Source organism: Botrytis cinerea, chromosome 1, assembly GCF_000143535.2.
Source record: "Botrytis cinerea B05.10 chromosome 1, complete sequence".
NCBI classification, from domain to species: domain Eukaryota; kingdom Fungi; phylum Ascomycota; class Leotiomycetes; order Helotiales; family Sclerotiniaceae; genus Botrytis; species Botrytis cinerea.
The window spans coordinates 3,196,397-3,215,346 of NC_037310.1; the positions used below are offsets into that span (position 1 = coordinate 3,196,397).

General features: G+C 43.2%; 8 protein-coding genes across 8 annotated transcripts; 4 read left to right on the forward strand and 4 right to left on the reverse strand.

Annotated features, from left to right (window-relative positions):
* Nucleotides 1-110: 110 nt before the first annotated feature.
* Nucleotides 111-1,911, forward strand: BCIN_01g09170 (hypothetical protein). Its single transcript, XM_001553505.2, has 3 exons — nt 111-466; nt 559-1,322; nt 1,426-1,911. The coding sequence occupies exons 1-3, from the start codon at nt 400-402 to the stop codon at nt 1,732-1,734; spliced, it is 1,140 nt and encodes a 379-aa protein (XP_001553555.1). The 5' UTR covers nt 111-399; the 3' UTR covers nt 1,735-1,911.
* A 393-nt stretch (nt 1,912-2,304) lies between these two features.
* Nucleotides 2,305-3,781, forward strand: BCIN_01g09180 (hypothetical protein). The gene is made up of 2 exons (XM_001553506.2): nt 2,305-2,774; nt 2,879-3,781. Exons 1-2 carry the CDS (start codon nt 2,514-2,516, stop codon nt 3,341-3,343), a joined length of 726 nt encoding a protein of 241 aa, XP_001553556.1. The 5' UTR covers nt 2,305-2,513; the 3' UTR covers nt 3,344-3,781.
* A 102-nt stretch (nt 3,782-3,883) lies between these two features.
* On the reverse strand, nt 3,884-5,255 carry BCIN_01g09190 (hypothetical protein). The gene is made up of 2 exons (XM_024690814.1): nt 4,400-5,255; nt 3,884-4,349 (listed from the first exon to the last, which is right to left on the reverse strand). The coding sequence occupies exons 1-2, from the start codon at nt 5,136-5,138 to the stop codon at nt 4,342-4,344; spliced, it is 747 nt and encodes a 248-aa protein (XP_024546583.1). The 5' UTR covers nt 5,139-5,255; the 3' UTR covers nt 3,884-4,341.
* Nucleotides 5,256-5,372: 117 nt separating this feature from the next.
* BCIN_01g09200 (hypothetical protein) lies at nt 5,373-7,874 on the reverse strand. Its single transcript, XM_024690815.1, has 4 exons — nt 6,799-7,874; nt 6,448-6,747; nt 6,075-6,386; nt 5,373-6,019 (listed from the first exon to the last, which is right to left on the reverse strand). The coding sequence occupies exons 1-4, from the start codon at nt 6,929-6,931 to the stop codon at nt 5,826-5,828; spliced, it is 939 nt and encodes a 312-aa protein (XP_024546584.1). The 5' UTR covers nt 6,932-7,874; the 3' UTR covers nt 5,373-5,825.
* On the reverse strand, nt 7,610-7,873 carry BCIN_01g09210 (hypothetical protein; the record flags this gene model as incomplete). Its single annotated transcript, XM_024698281.1, has 2 exons — nt 7,610-7,739; nt 7,794-7,873. 2 exons carry the CDS (start codon nt 7,871-7,873, stop codon nt 7,610-7,612), a joined length of 210 nt encoding a protein of 69 aa, XP_024546585.1.
* A 179-nt stretch (nt 7,875-8,053) lies between the features above and the next one.
* Nucleotides 8,054-8,755, reverse strand: BCIN_01g09220 (hypothetical protein). The gene has a single exon (XM_024690816.1). It carries the CDS (start codon nt 8,630-8,632, stop codon nt 8,258-8,260), a length of 375 nt encoding a protein of 124 aa, XP_024546586.1. The 5' UTR covers nt 8,633-8,755; the 3' UTR covers nt 8,054-8,257.
* A 207-nt stretch (nt 8,756-8,962) lies between these two features.
* Bcphy2 lies at nt 8,963-14,609 on the forward strand. Its single transcript, XM_024690817.1, has 6 exons — nt 8,963-10,812; nt 10,923-11,011; nt 11,305-11,518; nt 11,677-13,493; nt 13,550-13,701; nt 13,773-14,609. The coding sequence occupies exons 1-6, from the start codon at nt 9,558-9,560 to the stop codon at nt 13,909-13,911; spliced, it is 3,666 nt and encodes a 1,221-aa protein (XP_024546587.1). The 5' UTR covers nt 8,963-9,557; the 3' UTR covers nt 13,912-14,609.
* A 1,809-nt stretch (nt 14,610-16,418) lies between these two features.
* Nucleotides 16,419-18,931, forward strand: BCIN_01g09240 (hypothetical protein). Its single transcript, XM_001553510.2, has one exon. The coding sequence runs from the start codon at nt 16,511-16,513 to the stop codon at nt 18,518-18,520; it is 2,010 nt and encodes a 669-aa protein (XP_001553560.1). The 5' UTR covers nt 16,419-16,510; the 3' UTR covers nt 18,521-18,931.
* Nucleotides 18,932-18,950: the final 19 nt, after the last annotated feature.

Genomic DNA, 18,950 nt, shown 5'->3' on the forward strand with positions numbered 1-18,950 from the left:
ATAAATTCCTATTTTAGACGGCGCCTTCCCTCAGATAAATTAATTCCAAGGCTCTTTACTCGTTCTATTTGATTGTTTCATATTCATCCACAATCGTATTCCAATTGGCTGCAAAGCTGTAACATTTCCTTTTCTCCACCCCCATTTCTTCAGGGACACTTCGGAGCATCATTCCTCCCCTTCCGTCATTACTGCCCCGCGTTCTCCGAGCTCGGAAACATGAAATATTTTTTGAGCTAGCTGACTGTGCTGCATTTACTCCATCTCCGTGGAAACATCGAAAGACTTATTAACAATCTTGAATCCTTCACATTCTTAAATACTTGCTGTGCTACTTCCAAATCTCTAAATCTCTTAACTTTTAAACCAATTCTCATCACATCTTTTTTGCAAATCAATATGGCTTTCCCCCCACCGCCTGTCAGCACAATCGATTGGAGTGATATTGGCTTCAAATTCCGTGAAGGTAATGTCAATTCCTCTGTCCCAGCCTTCCTAATGTTACTCAATTGACTGCTGTCAGAAGTCTCTTCCAAACAAGGCTAATTCTTCTTTCAGTCAACGGTCACATCGAATCCCATTACTCAGTCAAGACCGGCCAATGGACCCCTCCAAAATTCATTACTGATCCCTACCTCCGTCTTCACGGCATGTCCCCCGCTCTCAATTATGGCCAACAAGCATACGAAGGCATGAAAGCTTTCCGCACTCCCGGAGACTCTTCCATCACCATTTTCCGCCCTACCAAAAATGCCGCTCGTCTAGCTCACTCTGCAGAATTCATCTCCATTCCTCCTGTTCCTGAGAATGTCTTCATGGACTGTGTACATGCTGCTGTTTCTTTGAATGCAGAATACGTACCACCTCATGAAACAGGCGCAGCTATGTATATCCGACCTTTAATTTTTGGTTCCAGTGCTCAGTTGGGATTGAATCCCCCAGAAGAATATACATTCTGTGTCTACGTGCTTCCAGTAGGTGTTTACCATGGTGTGCACCCAGTGAAGTGCTTGATCCTCGAAGAATTCGATCGTTCTGCACCACATGGCACTGGAAGCGCAAAAGTGGGAGGAAACTACGCACCAGTGTTGAGATGGAGTGATAAAGCAAGAAACGAGGGATATGGTATAACCTTGCATTTGGATAGTCAAACGCGTAGCGAAATCGACGAATTCTCTACAAGTGGATTCATCGGTGCGAAGAAGGAGGGAGATTCCATTACATTGGTGGTTCCAGATAGTAAGAATGTTATTGCTAGTGTAACATCTGATAGTATTTTGGAAATTGGAAAGAGTCTTGGATGGAAGACAGAAGTTCGCTCGGTTAGTCAATTCCCCCTCCTTTGTTTCTTGTGTACTTCCCATGTCCCATCTATTGAATAACCTCTGTTTCGCATTCAACCTTTTCTGATCCTCCTGCTCCCAGATCAAATACGAAGAACTCCCCACTTTCACCGAAGTAATGGCGGCCGGAACTGCCGCTGCTCTTGTCCCAATTCGCTCCATAACCCGTTACTCCGACAACAAAACTACAGAATACATCCCCTCATCATCTGAAGACCCCGGTGCCATCTGCGAGAAGCTTCTTACCACTCTTAAGGGAATCCAAGCAGGAAAGCTTAAGGATACATTCGGCTGGAATAAAATTGTCGAAAAATTGGATATTAAGAACTTCACAAACGCAGAGACAAATGACAGCAATGGTTTGAATGGAAATTTGGATCAATTGCCTTAGGTTTCAAGGGACTTCCAATTGGAATAGTCTCAAAAACAATGATAACGGCGTTGAGCGGCTGGGCATTAACAAATTGTACTATCTATCAATAGAATTTAAAGTGCGGACCCTTAGGTTTTAGACTTCTCCCCGGATTTCGTGCAATTGATTTAACAGCGGTATTACGTCATAGCCCCAAGCGCCCGTTTTCTCGCTTAGTCATTTGGTCTGGATCTTTCTTATTGTTTTGCCTCTTCACAACCAACCATGCTTCGCGAGACACGAAATCAAGAAACAAGTAAATGAGTGAAAATCATCCATTCATATGGCACCAGCACAGCATAACTAATATAACGAAACGATGTGAGATGGGGGTTTTGTTATTGGGTGGAGATTACTTGCAAGTCGGGAGTCAATGAATGGCCAAGGGTTCTTCGGATTGTTTCTTTGTATACCAGTGAGGCGATGCTGGTCATTTGCTATTTTTTGTCCTTGGTTTACACTACCCAAGCTCGGAGTTGCAGGACTGATGAGTATTGGGTTCCAATCAAAAGTAAGGGTATATATGCGAGGACTTCTCGGGCTTGAGATGAGATTTATATGATGTCGATAACCACTGGCTTCATCTCACTTTCATCTCACGATTTTTCTCGTTTGTGACACGAGGGTATATGCTATCAATATTTTTATATTCTGCTACAACGGTATACTCTTCGCTGCCACCGTATCGTTATTTTGTCTGCATACTCTGGTTTACATAGAATTACTCTTACAAACCCATTACAAAATCACATCTCACAATGCTTATCCGCATGCCCATAAATCTCCTCCTCTTAATACCTCTCGCAACCGCGAAAACCATAACTGTTACAACAGTCACGGAATCGGCAATCTCTCAGCCAACTTCCACATCATATACCTCCGATTCTCAATTCCAATCCGATATGGTAGCGGCGCATAATTTCTATCGCGGAGAACAAAATGTCAGTAACTTGGAGTGGAATGATACCAGTGCGAAAATTGCGAGAGATTGGTCCAAACGTTGCGTCTTTGAACATTCTGTATGTTAAGTTCTTCTTTCTGCCTCCCATCCCCTTTCCTAAGTTGGATACTCTAAAAATTCAACCCTTCAAAATAATACTAAATGACTAATACCCATCACCAGGGCGGACCGACAGGCGAAAATCTAGCAGCTGGTTACCCCAACGCGACCTCCTCCGTTGACGCCTGGGGTCTCGAGCGCCTCAAATATTCGTACTCCTCTCCAGGTTTTAGCGAAGATACAGGTCACTTTACACAATTAGTCTGGTCAAACACCACATCTGTCGGTTGCGCACGCACCAATTGCGCAGGAGAAAACGATACGCCGGGATGGTATGTAGTGTGTGAGTATTGGCCAGCGGGGAATGTTGTCAATGGGGGAGGAGGGGATAAAGAGGAGTTTTTCAGAGACAATGTAAAAGAGCAGGTTAAAGGGGAAGCGAGTGATACAGTGGAAAGCGGAGTTACGAGTGCGGGGAGTAGTATTGCGGGAGGTAGTGTGGTGGGATGGAAGGGACGGGAAGGAGAATTGAGATGGGGTGTCCTGATGGGAGTTATGGCTGTGGGAGCTGCGGGGTTAATGTTTTAAGATGTGCATTTGGTCGGGTGTTTGGAACGGAAAAGGGCAAATAAGGAAAGATACGGAAATGGTGTTTTGCTTAAGCGCGGTGTTTGGCGTTTATATTGACTCGGGAAAATGGATACAGATACGTGATCAGGCATAGAGGAATCAGTTTGGCAATTTATCTAGTCGGAAAATAATACCCCATGATATAGAAGAATGGGGCTACTTGCTCGAAGGGTTTGAAAAGTCACAAGCCAAAATACTTTTTAAATATTTCTGTTCGGGTATACATACGACTTCTTCATTCATAATTGAAGTGACGATATCAGTCTTTTGAGAATGGTTAGATGGATCGGCGATACATGTATTCGGCAGCGTAGAAAATGAAGAAAATAAAAGGGGGAAGATGAGAGCGGGATTCAACTTGACTGGAACCGATCTATCTTATTTAAAATCGTGACATCCTATTCTGTTCTATCCAGTCCTAAACCCTTCGATATTTTATGTGTGATATTCTTCACATTCAGCAGCCAGGATACTAACGCACATGAAGCTTGGTACTTTTGAAGGTGACGTTTTTGATTCAAGTGGTTGTGGTAGCCCGAAGACTTCTCAAATAACATTACGTTTGCAATCCTCGAAAACGAGAAAGAATCATCACAATCTTAATTGTGCATCATTCAGCTAATAAGTATCACCAGAAACCGTTTGCACAATGACATGAAAGAAAATTATAGATGGAACGGATTCTCAACTTGACTTGACTTCAATAGCCAACAGCAATGAGCGAGGAACACAAAACCACATCATCTCGAGCTCCACCCCTATCTCCAGGCATGAGCCTGTGTACATCACGATCTCTCAGCTGAACATATCCTTCAACAATTTTCCGCATCGAAGTCATCTGTGTGCGCCCTTCACGTAGCACGATGCTGACAGTTCATCGACCGAGTCTAGTCAACCGACCAGAAAGACCCCCCTCCGTAGGTATTCTTCGCAAAATTGTCGATCCAAGATACAATTCAGGATTCTACTGTTCAGTTAGTCAGGGCCTCAAAAGTTGCAGAAAGGACTGCTTGCCGATAGGAGGATTCTCCTCAACCAGATATCTGTCGTCAGTCATCTGAGGATGTCCCCTCGCCCTAACATTTTGGGGGATTTGTCTTTTCAAGGCCATTATAACATCCACCAGAACCTCCACCGGGTAAGAAAATAAAATTTGCCTATGAAAGCTTTCGGTCTTGCCACAGCAATACTGCTCAATCACAAAACGACGAAGAGCACTTTCCTCGCCCGTGTTATGAAAGACATATTCAAGTTCGTTTGAAACGAGGTGTAAATTGCAAACGAGGGATTTGCTATACAGAACACGCATGGTGTAATTCTGAAGTCGGCGAATTAGATACTTTTCGGCCAAGACCCAAATACCGAGCAGGACACCATCTTCTTCCATACACTGGATTATTAAATCATAATCACCGTTGTGTCTGGAACTAGAATCTCTCGAATGCGCGTGGTCGAATTTCTCTTGGTAAACCCATTGTGTCAGTAATCGAAATGACTCAGGGTCAGCGTCTTCAATGCGATAAGTCTGAGTTTGCCCCTCGATGAATGCGCTATTGAAAGCCCGATTCCAGACTTCGGAATGCTCGCATGCGACTTGCTTATGTATCATGAATGTCTCTTGCTTGTATTCTGTGCCAACGATAAAAGTGACCATTTCGTTTGGTGAAGAGAACGGTTTATTCTTAGGGTTTGGAGGAGGACGAGGACGAGGAGGAGTGATGTCCTCAGCCGGCGACTTCGTTGACGTAGACATTTTTGTCGTTGAAGTGGGTATCCAGTGATTAGTTCGTGAGGCAGACTCGACATGGTGCTTTGATCTGGGGGAGGTATCAATTTCGCTACTGAACAGACTTGGTTGTAGAAACAATGCAGAAATTTTTATTTGGAGGATGGGAAAAGTTTTGATAGATTTGGTACTAGTTGCGTAGATGCTCCAGAATTCACTCTCGTTGGTGAATAATAAAAATGAAATATGAAAGCAAATAAATAGTAAACATTTATTATTATTACAATGGCTGAACTGACTTCAGTGGCCTAGGAAAAGTCGACATATCCTCCAGTTTTGACTTCCCACTCAATTCGATGTGCTAGGCAGATTTCATTCGTAAATATTCATTGAACAACGAGCTTCTTACTTTTCCATTGTAGTACGATTGATCAAAACAGCTCCTTAGTATAGAATTTGAATCTTCAATTATTTTTCAAGACCACACACAGTCAGCTACCCATATCCCAAACTTCTGTCTTTTCAATCCAAAAGACACACAATTCCCTAATACCCATTACCAGAATTCTATTCGCCCATTCCTGTCATGTCCTTTAACACCTATTCGCCTATACCATCCCACTGCGAAATTAGTAAGATAAAAGCTCATCATCGCCAGACCTTTCACTTTCCCCATTTCTGTCCCTCAATTCCTTCCCCAATTATAATAGATTTCTAACTTTTCGCCCCATCAAGAAACCACTGCGATGTACTGCCAATTTTCTCCTTGTATGAAGATGCGGTAGCTTCTTCTTCGTCCAGATCTTCCAGAGCCTGCCTGCATTCGAAATCTTCGTATGCGGGGCCTACTTGCATGCAGTCTAAGTCTGGACAGCAAACTTTGATGCCGCTTATGGGGTTGCATTTCACTGTTTTCTTTTTAATCTAAAGGTTTCCCGAGAGGTGGAAGGGGAGATAACTTACTGTTCATTGGTTTGCACTTAGGCAATTCGGTGATATCGTCCAGTCTAGGCGGCATTTTGATTGCCTCTAGAAAATCCCACTTACTTTCTTCTTCTTTCTTCTCTTCTTTTGGCTCAAGGCTTTCATCTGTATTCGAGTTCGAGTTCAAGTTCTGTTCAAGTGACAGATATGGTTTCCGCAATACATTCAGAGTTTCTTCGTCTTCAGACTTTACATCAGAAGGTGGACGGCATTCACTTATGCTTGAAGTTCGGGAAGTGTGGCAAACAAGTGAGGAGCAACAGTGTTCACCTTTGTGAAAATCGCATGATACTATTTTTCCGGTCATGAGTTTCCATAAGAGTGTATGTATTCTGGAAGGGCCAATACATACAGCCGGCTTTACTACAAGTTTTCCTCGCAGTAATAGTTTCATCACCTAGTCTCAAAGAAACTTCTATTTTCATCCCAACACCTTCATCAACCTCCTGATGTTCAGACTGAAGAGCGAAGGTATTCAAAACCGTCGAAGCCCTTCCCCCAAGTGCTCGAAGAATCTCATGGAAAGTATCCAATGTCGATCTGGTAATCGGAAGCGCACTACCTTCCTCGTGTTCGCAAAAATGCATGCCATAGCCGTCTGGTCGACATGCTAGGCCCGAGTTTTTACAGCAAGATGATTGGGCACAGAGACCTTATTTCATTTTAGTATGGTGCAAGAGAACGAGAAAGGAGGGAAATTTACCACCTTGCTTGACGCATGTTCCATCCTGGGCAGTCGCTTTGGACCCGATACTTCCAGCTGGACTTAACACAGCGAGGGAGGACGCGATCGATAAGAAAAGTATGACTTGTAATATTGGGGCGATGAGCAGCATTTTAAGTGGCAATCTTTATCGTCTGATATCGAGCTGCTATCTAACTTAAGGGGGGCGAGGGTCAATGAGCTTTGAGATCGTTGGTCAATGTTGATATCACAATTCCCCGCATTCTTAGATCCCATAAACCGTGAATCGCATTCCACGCACAAATTAAGTTTTGATATTTTACATTCCAGACCGTTGAGGCGCGGCAATCGATAGTGAATCACCAAAAAAATCACGAGTTTTGTAATTGAAAACGGAAATAATTCATGTTGGTATCAAAGTGATGTTCTCCGGAGATGTTGACATAAATTTTTGGTGTGGCTTATACGGCACCATTTAGCCAGCGAATGATGTGTTGCGCTACTGTACAGATATCTAAGCCATCAATGACTCTTTTGGGAGTGCGCTTAGAGAAGTGACGTTGGAGGAAATAGCAATTGAAGTTTTGATCGATCTGAATGATGCTTGGATGAGAGATGGAAAAATCTTGATGTAACTTTTAGGATAGTTTTTGTTCAATGCGGATGATAGTTGCCGGTTTTGAAATTGGTAAAATCCTACATCAAAAATTCGGGCATTCGGTCAACCCAAGATGTTCAGCTCTGATGTCAAATATGATCAAAATTCAGAAGAAAGCATGGATGTGATGAAGATTTGAAAGGCAGTAAGGGTTACTGCCACGTACTGGCGTCAGCTCTGGTGGTAGGGTGTTGAGGATATATTGCTGCTTCCTTTTTGTTTCCTGGGTGGTCCGGATCTCCAAAGGATAAAGTTTAAATCAAGGTCCGAGTGATAATGCTGGGTAGTCAGCTCCTCCGAACTACCTATCGGGAATAGATTCAGCGATAGAATCTCCACACTGCGTGGATCCGACCTACCATGCTCGAGGGGAGGGGGAAAGTGGGTAGCACCTCGAGAGAATTGGAATTTGGAAGTTTCTGCTGAGACTTCCATCTGAAAATAGGAAACAGGATGGGATGTGATGTGGGAAATAGGAGACGGTGATTTTTGCTTCTTTGTCGACTGAGAGCGAAGCTGCTCGAAACGGTGAGGTTACAGCTGGACATGGTCTAACGGGCTACCATCCCATACCCATACCCATACCCATACCCATACCCATACCCAGAGCCCGGCTGCTGTACGTAGGTGTTGTTCTACGATGTAGGTCTGGTAGCTTCTAGTCTAGCCTTGAATGCTGGGTCACTCTGTACACGGTCACACATGGATCGTCTCAAATCATAAATAAGCACGGGGAGGTAGGTAGCACGATCCAAAGGGCACGATCTTCAGAGCTCTTTCTCACCACCTCGCCATCGAAACGCATTTTCACCACCGGATTCACCAGTCCAGTGTGCCATCCATCTCCATCTCATCTACAGTATGAATTTGCACAGAGCGTACACAGAGTATGATGCAGCGGCTGTTTCTGAGCTGACCGTCGATAGAAACCCCTGGGAATCTAGGCTGAGTTTGATTTCTTTTGATATGTATGAAGTGCCACTTTTGATAAAACCCCCCGTAATCACAAGAGCAAGGAGCAACTCTTTCCTCTAATAGAGTTTGGAGAGTGCATTTACCCCATCCACGGAGCACGGGAATATGTGTGCCTTTGAGTCTAGCTCGACTTTCATGATCCTCCCAAAACTTGTCGTGAAGAGATATCGTGAAACTTGAAACGATTGCGTCGGAAAAGTAAAGTCTCCATGTCAGCATTATCAAGATTTAAGATTCGATGTCTGCTCAGATGCTACGCGGGCATGATCGCACGAGAGGCACTCGAGTTGAGCGAAGAATTTGGAATTCCACGCAGCGAGTCAGAAAAGGATCAACAATACCGAAGCCAATGGATGGCAAATATTGCACAATCCCATCGTGGGTTCCCGTCCGCACGGGTCACACACTCCCTTTCCCTCTCCCTTTCCTGCCGCAGTAGTATTAGTCAGCTTCAATGATAAGCTAGAAAGTAATCATCAGTAAACACGGTGATGCGAGACTCGTGTACCTTTCTCAATTTCAGATCATGCTCTGCGCAATCACCTCCTAGATAATGAATGATGGGCGTGGAGCATACGGCGATATCTCCTTTGGCTAAACAATGAGCCCGTGAAGTAAGTCCAGACCAACACGATGGATTGCCAGAAGATTGTTGTGACGATGAGGCGAAGTCTTCCCGTCTTTGTCACTCGAGATCGCATTCGCACCCTTTGTGGATGCTTTGATGAATTCGTAGGAGGGGTAACCGACATGAACTGTGCCAAAATCCCAACTGCATCGCTTCCATCGAGCCACCAGCCCATTCTAAAACATTTGTTTGCTTCTCGACATTCTAGAACTCCTTGCACTTGACGCATAAAGTTTTCGGCATCCTTGTCATTCCGGAGCATTTCCCGTGGCTGGTGTCGATAGGGATTCACTTCGATCTCCATAACATCGCGACTAACCATGGGATCGCTCGTCGAGCGGTCTCTCTAGACTTCAAGCTAGACCACGGCCTTGCTCAAATAAAATTAGTTCCCATGCACTGATGGGTCAAGTTCTCTATTGCACAGCATTTCTTTTCTACACGCCAACCAAGCGTTTAGAGATGGACACTTTCAATCTTCACTCTTCTGTTTGCTAGGATACAACATGCTGAACGATGTCCAACATAGATACAGTACCTTCCAAGTCGGTGGTTTACCCATCGGTTGAAGAGTTTCAAGTCGAACGGATATTTCCCATTCGAAATCTTGTCAATGGGAAAGGTGTCGATACCGAATCAACCTCGCCGAACACCGACGATGTTTCTTCGTCAAATTCAAGCTGTCGAGGTCCTACTTCGGCTCGAGAGCCTTACGATAAAGATGACATTTTGAATGACAGCCATTCCGATGGCTCGAGCGAAACGAACTTTCTACCACCGCCCTACCCACCAATACCTCCAGATGACCAAATTCGCAGATTACCTAAATCTCCGAAACATGATTATTCAACAGAAGTTGGCGGTGGTGAAGGCTCGTCCGAGTATGAAGCCCGGAAGATATCGCAGCGTTCACAATTAATCCCTTCGAAATCGGGGCCTCCAGGTATAGCCCCGGGCGAGCCTGTGAGCACTGAGGAGCGGACATTTTTCAAGTGTGAAGATGAACCTATACACATCCCAGGAGCAATTCAACAGTATGGCGCATTAATAGCCTTAAGATACAACGATCAAGGAGATCTCATGGTTCGGATTGCCAGCGAGAATGCGTTCAAAATATTGAAATATACCCCAGAACAACTTTTCTCTTTGAATTCGTTCCTTGATCTTCTTGGCGTCGACGTCCGCGAAGATTTTATCGCACGAGTGGATCATGCTCTTCGAGCTGTCACCAAAAATCCATCTGCCGATACAAAGCTGGATATTTTCTCCATGTCAGTTGTTGCACACACAGGTTTGGTAAATCTTTGGTGCGCAATTCATATATCGAAAGGCACTGATGATTTGATCATCTGCGAATTCGAACCATTTTCTGATGAAATGTTTTTTCCTGATGAACCTCATAATACCAAGAACGATTTACCCAAATTTCCAACGCGGACCATCGACAATGACACAGTACTTGAAGAGCGACTAAAAAGTATCTCCAGTGGAAGCCAACCGCTTCGTGTCCTGCAGATTGCCAAGCGGAAGGGTAGGCATGCTGTTGGTTCTCTGGAAGTGTTCAATGCTATGACACAAGCACAAGAACAACTTGCTGCCTGTACTTCCGTTCAAAAGCTTCAAGACGTCTTGGTGGGCCTTATATTTGACTTGACGGGCTTTCATCGAGTTATGTTCTATCGATTTGATTCTGCCAAAAATGGATGTGTCGAGGCTGAATTGCTCAACCCCAAAGCTAGCGATGATATATTTAGAGGACTGCATTTTCCAGGTTCGTTTTTGGGAGAATCCCCCCCCCCCCCCCCTCTCTCTTTTTTTACTTTTTTTTTTTTTTTTTTTTTTTTTTTTACAAATGTAACCGCGAGTACTTACAATTGATAGCTTCGGATATCCCTAAGCAAGCTCTGGACTTGTACAAGATTAACAGGATCCGAATGCTTCATGACCGAGATGAAGAGACCGCACGACTGGTAAGCAACGTTTCAGTTACTTCGTTGTTGTTTTTGTGTAGATGAAAGCTACGTGTCATTTCTTCGCCATGCGCCGGAAGCCGCCATGATTAACTCCATCTACACAATTTCACGTCAAATGCTTGAAGTTATTTCGAGCATCAAATTCAACGCGTCTCAAAAGTTTGAAAGTGTAGTCCTCAAACACCCCCAACTGACATATACGTCAATGCATTGCTCGGAGTTTGTGAGGGAATGTTTGAAGTGCTTGTTGCTTTGAAGCAAGGCCGAACTTCGTGCTGACAATATGATAGGTTTGCCGTCACCAGTCAGATTTTGAGAAGCCCCTCGATTTAACACACGCTTATTTACGCGCCATGTCGCCACTTCATTTGAAGTATCTTTCGAATATGGGAGTACGTTCGACGATGTCAGTTTCCATTGTAATCAATGGCGATCTATGGGGCCTTATTGCATGCCATGGATATGGCAGTCATGGCACCCGCGTAACTTTACCCATGCGCGAACGTGAGTATTATCCGAACTGTCACATTATCTTTCAAATTGTTTCCGGAGATGGTTATTGTCTCTAGACGCATGAGATGCGTGTTATATTCAAAAATATCATTTTCAACTTCACTCCGTCTCAAAGAAGAAAAGCTAACTCGGTCCTATCCCTTAAATAGTCGCCAGGAACATTGGAGAATGTGCTTCAACAAATATTGAGCGATTGTTGATGCGTCAACGTATCGAAGCTCGCAGAGCACCACGTCAGAATCCAGGAAAGACACCTTCTGGTTTTATTGCGGCATCTTCTGATGACCTACTAAAAGTATTCGATGCCGACTTTGGTCTTTTGAATATTCAGGATGAAGCACGAGCTATTGGAAGACTTCGCCCCTATCGTGAGGCATTGTCGATTCTTGCATATTTACAATCCCGCCATTTTACAGAAATATTCTCTACGCACAACATCACAAAAGACTTGCCGAAGTTGAAAGATTCTCCAGCAATTAATTCTGTAGCCGGAATACTCGTCATACCTCTTAGCACTGGAGGGAATGATTTTTTGGTGTTTTTCAGAAGAGGCCAACTTCGCGAAGTCAGATGGGCAGGTAACCCTTACGAAAAGATCAAGCCTGCAAAAGGGCAATATCTAGAGCCAAGAAGTAGTTTTAGTCGCTGGACACAGACTATCAAAGGAACTTCTAAGATATGGAATGCTGATGATTTTGAGACTGCGTCTGTACTAAGTCTTCTGTATGGAAGGTTCATTGAGATCTGGCGACAGAAAGAATCAACAGGACTCAATCGAATGACTCGCCTTCTACTGAAAAATACCAGCCATGAAGTTCGCACCCCTTTGAATGCTGTTGTCAACTATCTTGAAATGGCACTCGAAGACAAAATCGAAAGTCCAACCCGCGAGTTGTTAGAGAAAGCTCACAGAGCTTCAAGATCCTTGGTTTATGTCATTGATGACCTCCTAAAGCTTACCAAAGCCGAAACCGGTCCGGTGACTTCCGTGAAAGACGTTTTCGATCTATCAGCTACAGTTTCAGAAGTCATGTCAGCCTTCCAGAAAGAAGCGGTCCGAAAGAATCTAGATTTAACGGTCACTATTCAGCAAGGTATCCCAGAAATGGTCAGGGGTGACGCTACCCGATTGCGACAGGTTATCTCTAACATTACAAGCAACGCATTCCAAAACTCCGTGGTTGGCGGTGTAAAAATCGACATCAAACCCATACAGATATGGCCAGCCAGTACTGTTATCTCTCTCACCGTTCAAGATGTGGGAATTGGAATGTCGGAGTCACAGCTTGATGAGTTGTTCCAGGAGTTTGAGCAGATATTGGATGAGACTGATCACTCCACAATCAAAAAGCCGGCACAACCGCTAATTGATGTGAAAGAGACACTTGGTATCGGCCTTGCTGTAGTTGCGCGATATGTTCGTAATTCTAATGGTCAAATTCGAGTACATAGTGAGGTAGGTAAAGGGACTATATTCGGCATTGAGTTACCTTTCGAACACGCCCCTGCTGCATCGAATACCCAAGAAATTCCAATCATTAGTACTGGTAGACAGATTCGTCCATTTTCCGATTCTGGAAGCAATTATGATGAGAGTGATAAGATGAATTCTACTTACACGATGTCGAATTTTGGAAGCACTCCGTTAGCGACACCTATCGAAGAGGGTTCGTCTGCTACTACATCATTTTTTGATCTCGCAATGCATTCGAAAGAAGAATATGTCGAGCCACCATCCGTGCGGCGAAGATCAAGCCTGCCTTTCTTAAATATGATCGATCTTATGTCATCAAAGAAGTCGCTTTCGATTTTAATCGCAGAGGATAATCCTATCAACTCAAAGCTTCTGCATAAAAGACTCAGCAAACTTTCACATAAACCTGAAATTACAGCTGAAGGGCAATCGTGTTACGATTATTACACGTCTGGAAACAATAAGGTTGACGTCATCTTGATGGACTTACAAGTACGTCATCTTCCACTCCTATTAAGGGTAATGTATGGCAGGCTAACATTTGGTAGATGCCACTCGTTGATGGCACGAAGGCAACGAGAATGATACGCAAATTTGAGAGGGATAATCTCGAATTACATCAAATCAGGAGGAGAGTTCCTATTATTGCTGCTTCAGCCTCACTTTTAGAGGAACATCGATTCGATTATATCGAAGCGGGGTATGCTTATTCCTCTTTTTTAATCTTTTCTGAATCGTTTTACCAAAGAAACTAATGATTCTTTTGTATAGCTTCGATGGCTGGATAATGAAACCTATCAATTTTAGCCGACTAGAATTTCTTCTACAAGGGTTAAATAACCCGCAACTCAAACAACGGTCTCTCTATACTCCAGGGATGTGGGAATTGGGTGGATGGTTTTTCGCTTGAACATTATGTTCTTGTTGTACAAAAGTATTACAGGCGTGGCACACGTTATTCTGGGAGTTCTATACATCTCGTGCTTATGTAGAACGTCATAGTTCAAATTATGGGTGTTTCGGGCGTTGTTTGAGTGCTACCTGGGAGTCTGACCACGGCACTGTGTTTACTCTACCGGCTGGAGCCAGGGACTAAGAATGGTTCAGTTTTGCGACTTTGCAACTTTGCCATAAAGATGAGTCCTTTAGGTTAATAAAGGGGTAGATTACATGAATGTATAATATTAATTTTTGAATGGCGAATTCAACTATGGGGAAACGGAGGCGGGTATGGAGGGAAAATAGATGTGAAGTGACTTATGGAGCTTAAGCTGGATGACATGATACAGGCTTCGGTTAGGGATGCCCGACATGCGAGATCGAAGATCAATGAAACTATTCTCGAGATTGGGGGCGAAATAGGTTTGGGATTGAACGTGAGAAGAAACATGACTAGGGTACTAGAATTCAAAGCTTCTTACGGTCAGTATAGTTCGATCTTCGCTGGTGATAAATGTGAGGTTGGTGAACGGTGCATATACGTCCTCTTTCGGAGAACTTAACAAACGAATTAATCCTGATTCGTTTCCTGGAATTCTGTAATGTCTTGAAATACTATGTGGGTAGTGGTGGCTTGATTTGATGTGGATTGTGAATGAAAAATTCCCAGTGCTATTCTGTTCTTCCAAATTTAAATAATTATCATGTCCCCTAGTCCAAAAGATAGGACGGGGGTTTCAATTGTGAAACGCAGCACCGATGATGGTGAAGTTTTGGCATATTGTATCTGGGTCCATGATGGTGTTGTAGTGTATTAATGGCTGTGCGTATTTGATAGGTAGTTACTATAAGGCAAAAAGTCATAGTTTCTGTAGTGATTACCAGTAAGCATGACCTTTCAACTAGTAACAATGTGAAATCATGTGGATGGGAATTCCCATCTCTCGTTGTGCCTGAGTTTTTCGTTATCGACTTGCTTCCAGCCCCCTTCGTTTAATTGGTTGTCGGCACTAACTGTGAACTTGCAGATATTCGATCATGTGAATGTAATAAGAGTCCTGATAATGACTAGGTATCCTAGAAATTACTGGGTGGGCTGGGACTGGTTCATGTAGATGACGTCATGAAGCTAAAGTTCTAGCTTACGATCTCAATACTCGATTTATTAGTCTGTAAAGATTGATGTTTGGCACCCTTAAGATTTGTAGTATATAGATTTGTGGAGTACTGTCGACAGATATATCTAGTAGGCATATTATTTCTAGTCAATAGCAACAGCTACGAGGTGCGGTGGGCCCTTCTTCTTGGTAGCGGAGTCTCTGGCAATTGTGTACAGCTAATGCCTTTGGTCTTTATTTTTGGACCATCAAATGTGACATTTGATACAATGGCATAATTTCTGACGGGTCTTCCCTAAGTTGCATGTATTTAGTTGCCGGCTACGGCCCAACTGATGGGAAGCGTGTCATGGGATCAATTCGCTCAAGGGGGCTGTCCTTAGCCGTAGTTAGGGTACTTCCGAAAACCTAATTATCTACTAAAGATTTACTAGACTCAATATTAGATGCTCTTCAAAACCCAACCACCTACCATCCAAGAATTACTCTCAACGCAAAAGGTTTTGATATCTGTCAAATTTAATTCCTCATTGATGAAGTGCTAGTCCTGATACAGTCGAAAAGCATAGCACAGTTGTAGCATCTGTTCAAGGACTCTGGATAGTCAATCAATTGAAACCCAATTGAATGATGGAGTGAAAAGATCCTATTATTGACACAATGGAAAGATATATTGGACATTTTGTACTCACTATTAACAATGAACATTTCAACACCTAAACTGACTTGAGTGGGGCTATGAGACCTGTGTGTATATACATTTGTGGCATGTGAAGAATTTCCCATTGAAAATGCCATCTAGTCTAGAAATCTGGTCCTACATCACTATTTTATTGTCTAATCTGTTTGAATTGGAGCATCCTGAGAATATCTATATCAACTTGGGTTTCATTATCCACATAGGTAGTTCTTCGCACTTATTAGAAAATGACGCTCCGCTGGCCCCCTGGGAGCCACTGCCGTGGAGGCGGAATAGATACTTCATCGGATCAAATGTCTAGATGTTTAACCCCTAAATAACTATTTGATTGTCTAATCCCAGTTCATAGGGATGTTAGAAAGAGCTACCCTATGTCAACTTGCCAAGTTTGGAGTGTGATATGCTTTCCATTGGGTAGAGCATGTATAGATCTCTAGTTCCATAGCACTATTTCATTGTCTAGTTCCGATTCGGCCGTTGAGAAGAGCTATTGTATAGATGGTGTAAATTATATGCGAATAGCTCGATGTCATGTGCTTAGTAAACGATCATTTCCAAATTAGGCTAGAGCACAATATTTAGTGGGAGATACTCAGAATCGGTAGCGCACAGGCATTTCTATAATACTCGTCTCCCGCCCGGTCCCTCTTACAACCTTTTGTCGCGTTCTGATTGTTTACTTTTGATTCAAAACATTAAAATCTGTAAAGTTCTGTACATTGTACCTTCTCAACAATCAATTAATTTACGACATGGCTCGCAATAACTACGAGGATACTTTATCCTCCATTTCAAGTTCTCAGAATCTCCCGCAACGACCCAAGAGTCGATTTCAATCAAACCGCTCCATCAGCTCCTCCTCATCTTCTCGTGAACTCAATTTGAATTCAACAAATACTCAACACCATACCGTCAGCGACGACTCTCATAACACTCTCAATTACTTTGACCCCGATGACTCCGCAGAGCAATGCTTCATGTCAACTGAATTGGATATCGAAAGACTGAAGCGTAAGCAGACACAGCGTCCGGATATTGACATTCGCGACACCGCAAAAAAATACAATCGATGGAGCCCAAGGAGAGAGCCCGAAATTTCAGCAAACATTGTGGATTTCAACAACTTTTTCGAAGACTTCACAGGAGGATCTTCTCAAATTAACGGAACAAATAGCAGTTCTAGATTGGCAGCCAAACTTCAAAGATTAGACAGATTGGACCAAGATCATACACCTTGCCGAGTTCCAAAATCGAAAATGTCTGAACGATCAAATTCAGTCTCGAAAAATAACTCCAAAATGAACACCAGGCCAGCACCTGAGTACGTTCAGCCTGCAAATACACCAAGACGAGTTGTCAAGAATCCAGTTGACGACCACGAATTTTCCTTGGATCTATCACATCCAGTCCATAACAAGGAGAATATTCTACCTAAACAACGACCATATATCTCAGCAAGCTCCCAGCATGAGAAGATTGCTCAAGCTGATTACAACGAAAGACAAGTGCTTGCGGAGCTCGAAACGCTTATTAAGGACCATCCAGCAAACGCATCTATCAAATCCGGCAGATTTGCTAAAGCTGCCAGCCCAACCTTTACAATGTCCACAACTGTTAACGGCTCATTCGCAATTCCGGAGGTTCAAAACATCACCAAATTGGTAGACAACACATCAACTTCATTACTTAAAAAGATTGAGATTCTTGAACAGCCCGCCCATCCTATGGGAAAAGAGGAAGTCGACATTTATCGCTCCATTGACGAACTTCAACAGCAAGTGGCTATATTGTTGAATGAACGCAAGGAGCGTGATTTTGTTATAAACTCTCTTCAGACGGAAAGAAGGGAGCGGGATTCTATTATGTCCTCTCTTCAAAGAGAACTGAATGGGAAGAGCGACCAAGATAATGTTATATCTACTCTTCGCAACGAAAAAAAGGCACAAGACGCCATCATATCCACCCTTCGCAACGAAAAAAGAGCACAGGGTGAAGTCATTTTCAACCTTGAAGACGAAAAACGTGCACACGATGAAATTACAACTACTCTTCGCACACAGAACAACCACATGAACGAGACCATCCGAGAACTCGAGCGTGATGCCCACACACAGCGTCAAGAAAACGAGCAGATGATGAAGTCTATTTCTAATGTCGAGGCCATGGCGAGATCGCATCAGACAGAGAAGAAGGCAATGGAAAAGACCTTGGCCGAAATCTCTTCCTCTAATGAGGAACTCAAAGCCGATATTGAGAATATCTCAAAGCAACGGGATATGGTTCTTGCTCGTTACAAGAACCTTGTCGAGCGATTCGACACTTTACAACACTCAGCAGCAGCTGAGACATCACAACGTCCAGTAGATGCTGAGATATCACAATCTAAGGAACACCAAAACATTGAGACATCACCAGATCAATTACCTAAAACGAATGAGGCACTAAATGGACAGGAGAAAAAGGTTCAGCATGATGGGGATGAAGATGAGGAAGAGGAAGATTGTGATGAGGCTGACATGACCATACGTCCGACCATGGAGCCTCAACTTGCGCTGGAGCAGATCATGGCAAACGTACGCAAACAAATTGAGCAATTAAGTGCTCAACATGCGGCTAAATCGGCTGAATTACGTGCCTTGGATAAGAGCAAAAATCTTAGATTGAGAAGATCACTCGCGGAATCCTTGAAGATGCTTGTCGATCAGATTTCGTCACACAGTGATTTTCTATATCGTCTGAAGGATGTTTCGTATGCATTCTAATTCGGAGGAAGATGGGAGGATGGATTGAAGTGTTGGATTATAATGTTTATAATGGAGTTGGGGGTATCAAATGGTATCCGGCATGGAACTTGGTGTTTTTCTTGTTTTTGCTCTTCTTTTGCTTGTTTTATATTCAATGGAGTAATATGAAACATCATTGGGTTCTGAACGAGAGCTTTTTCTCGTCTTGTTTTTTTTGTACTTGTTGTTTTTGGACAGGAGTTTTCAAGGCAAAGGATAATGGAATTGTTCTGATTTTTTGTTTTCCAAGGAGTTGTTTTAGGAAAATTCAGTATCGATACCACATCATGAGGGACTTGGGTTCAAAATGGGACAAACGGATTACAGTTAAATTAGCATTGTTAGTATAGGAATAACAATGAACATTAAAATGAATTAATAATCTTGCCAATCCTATGAGGTGATCCTT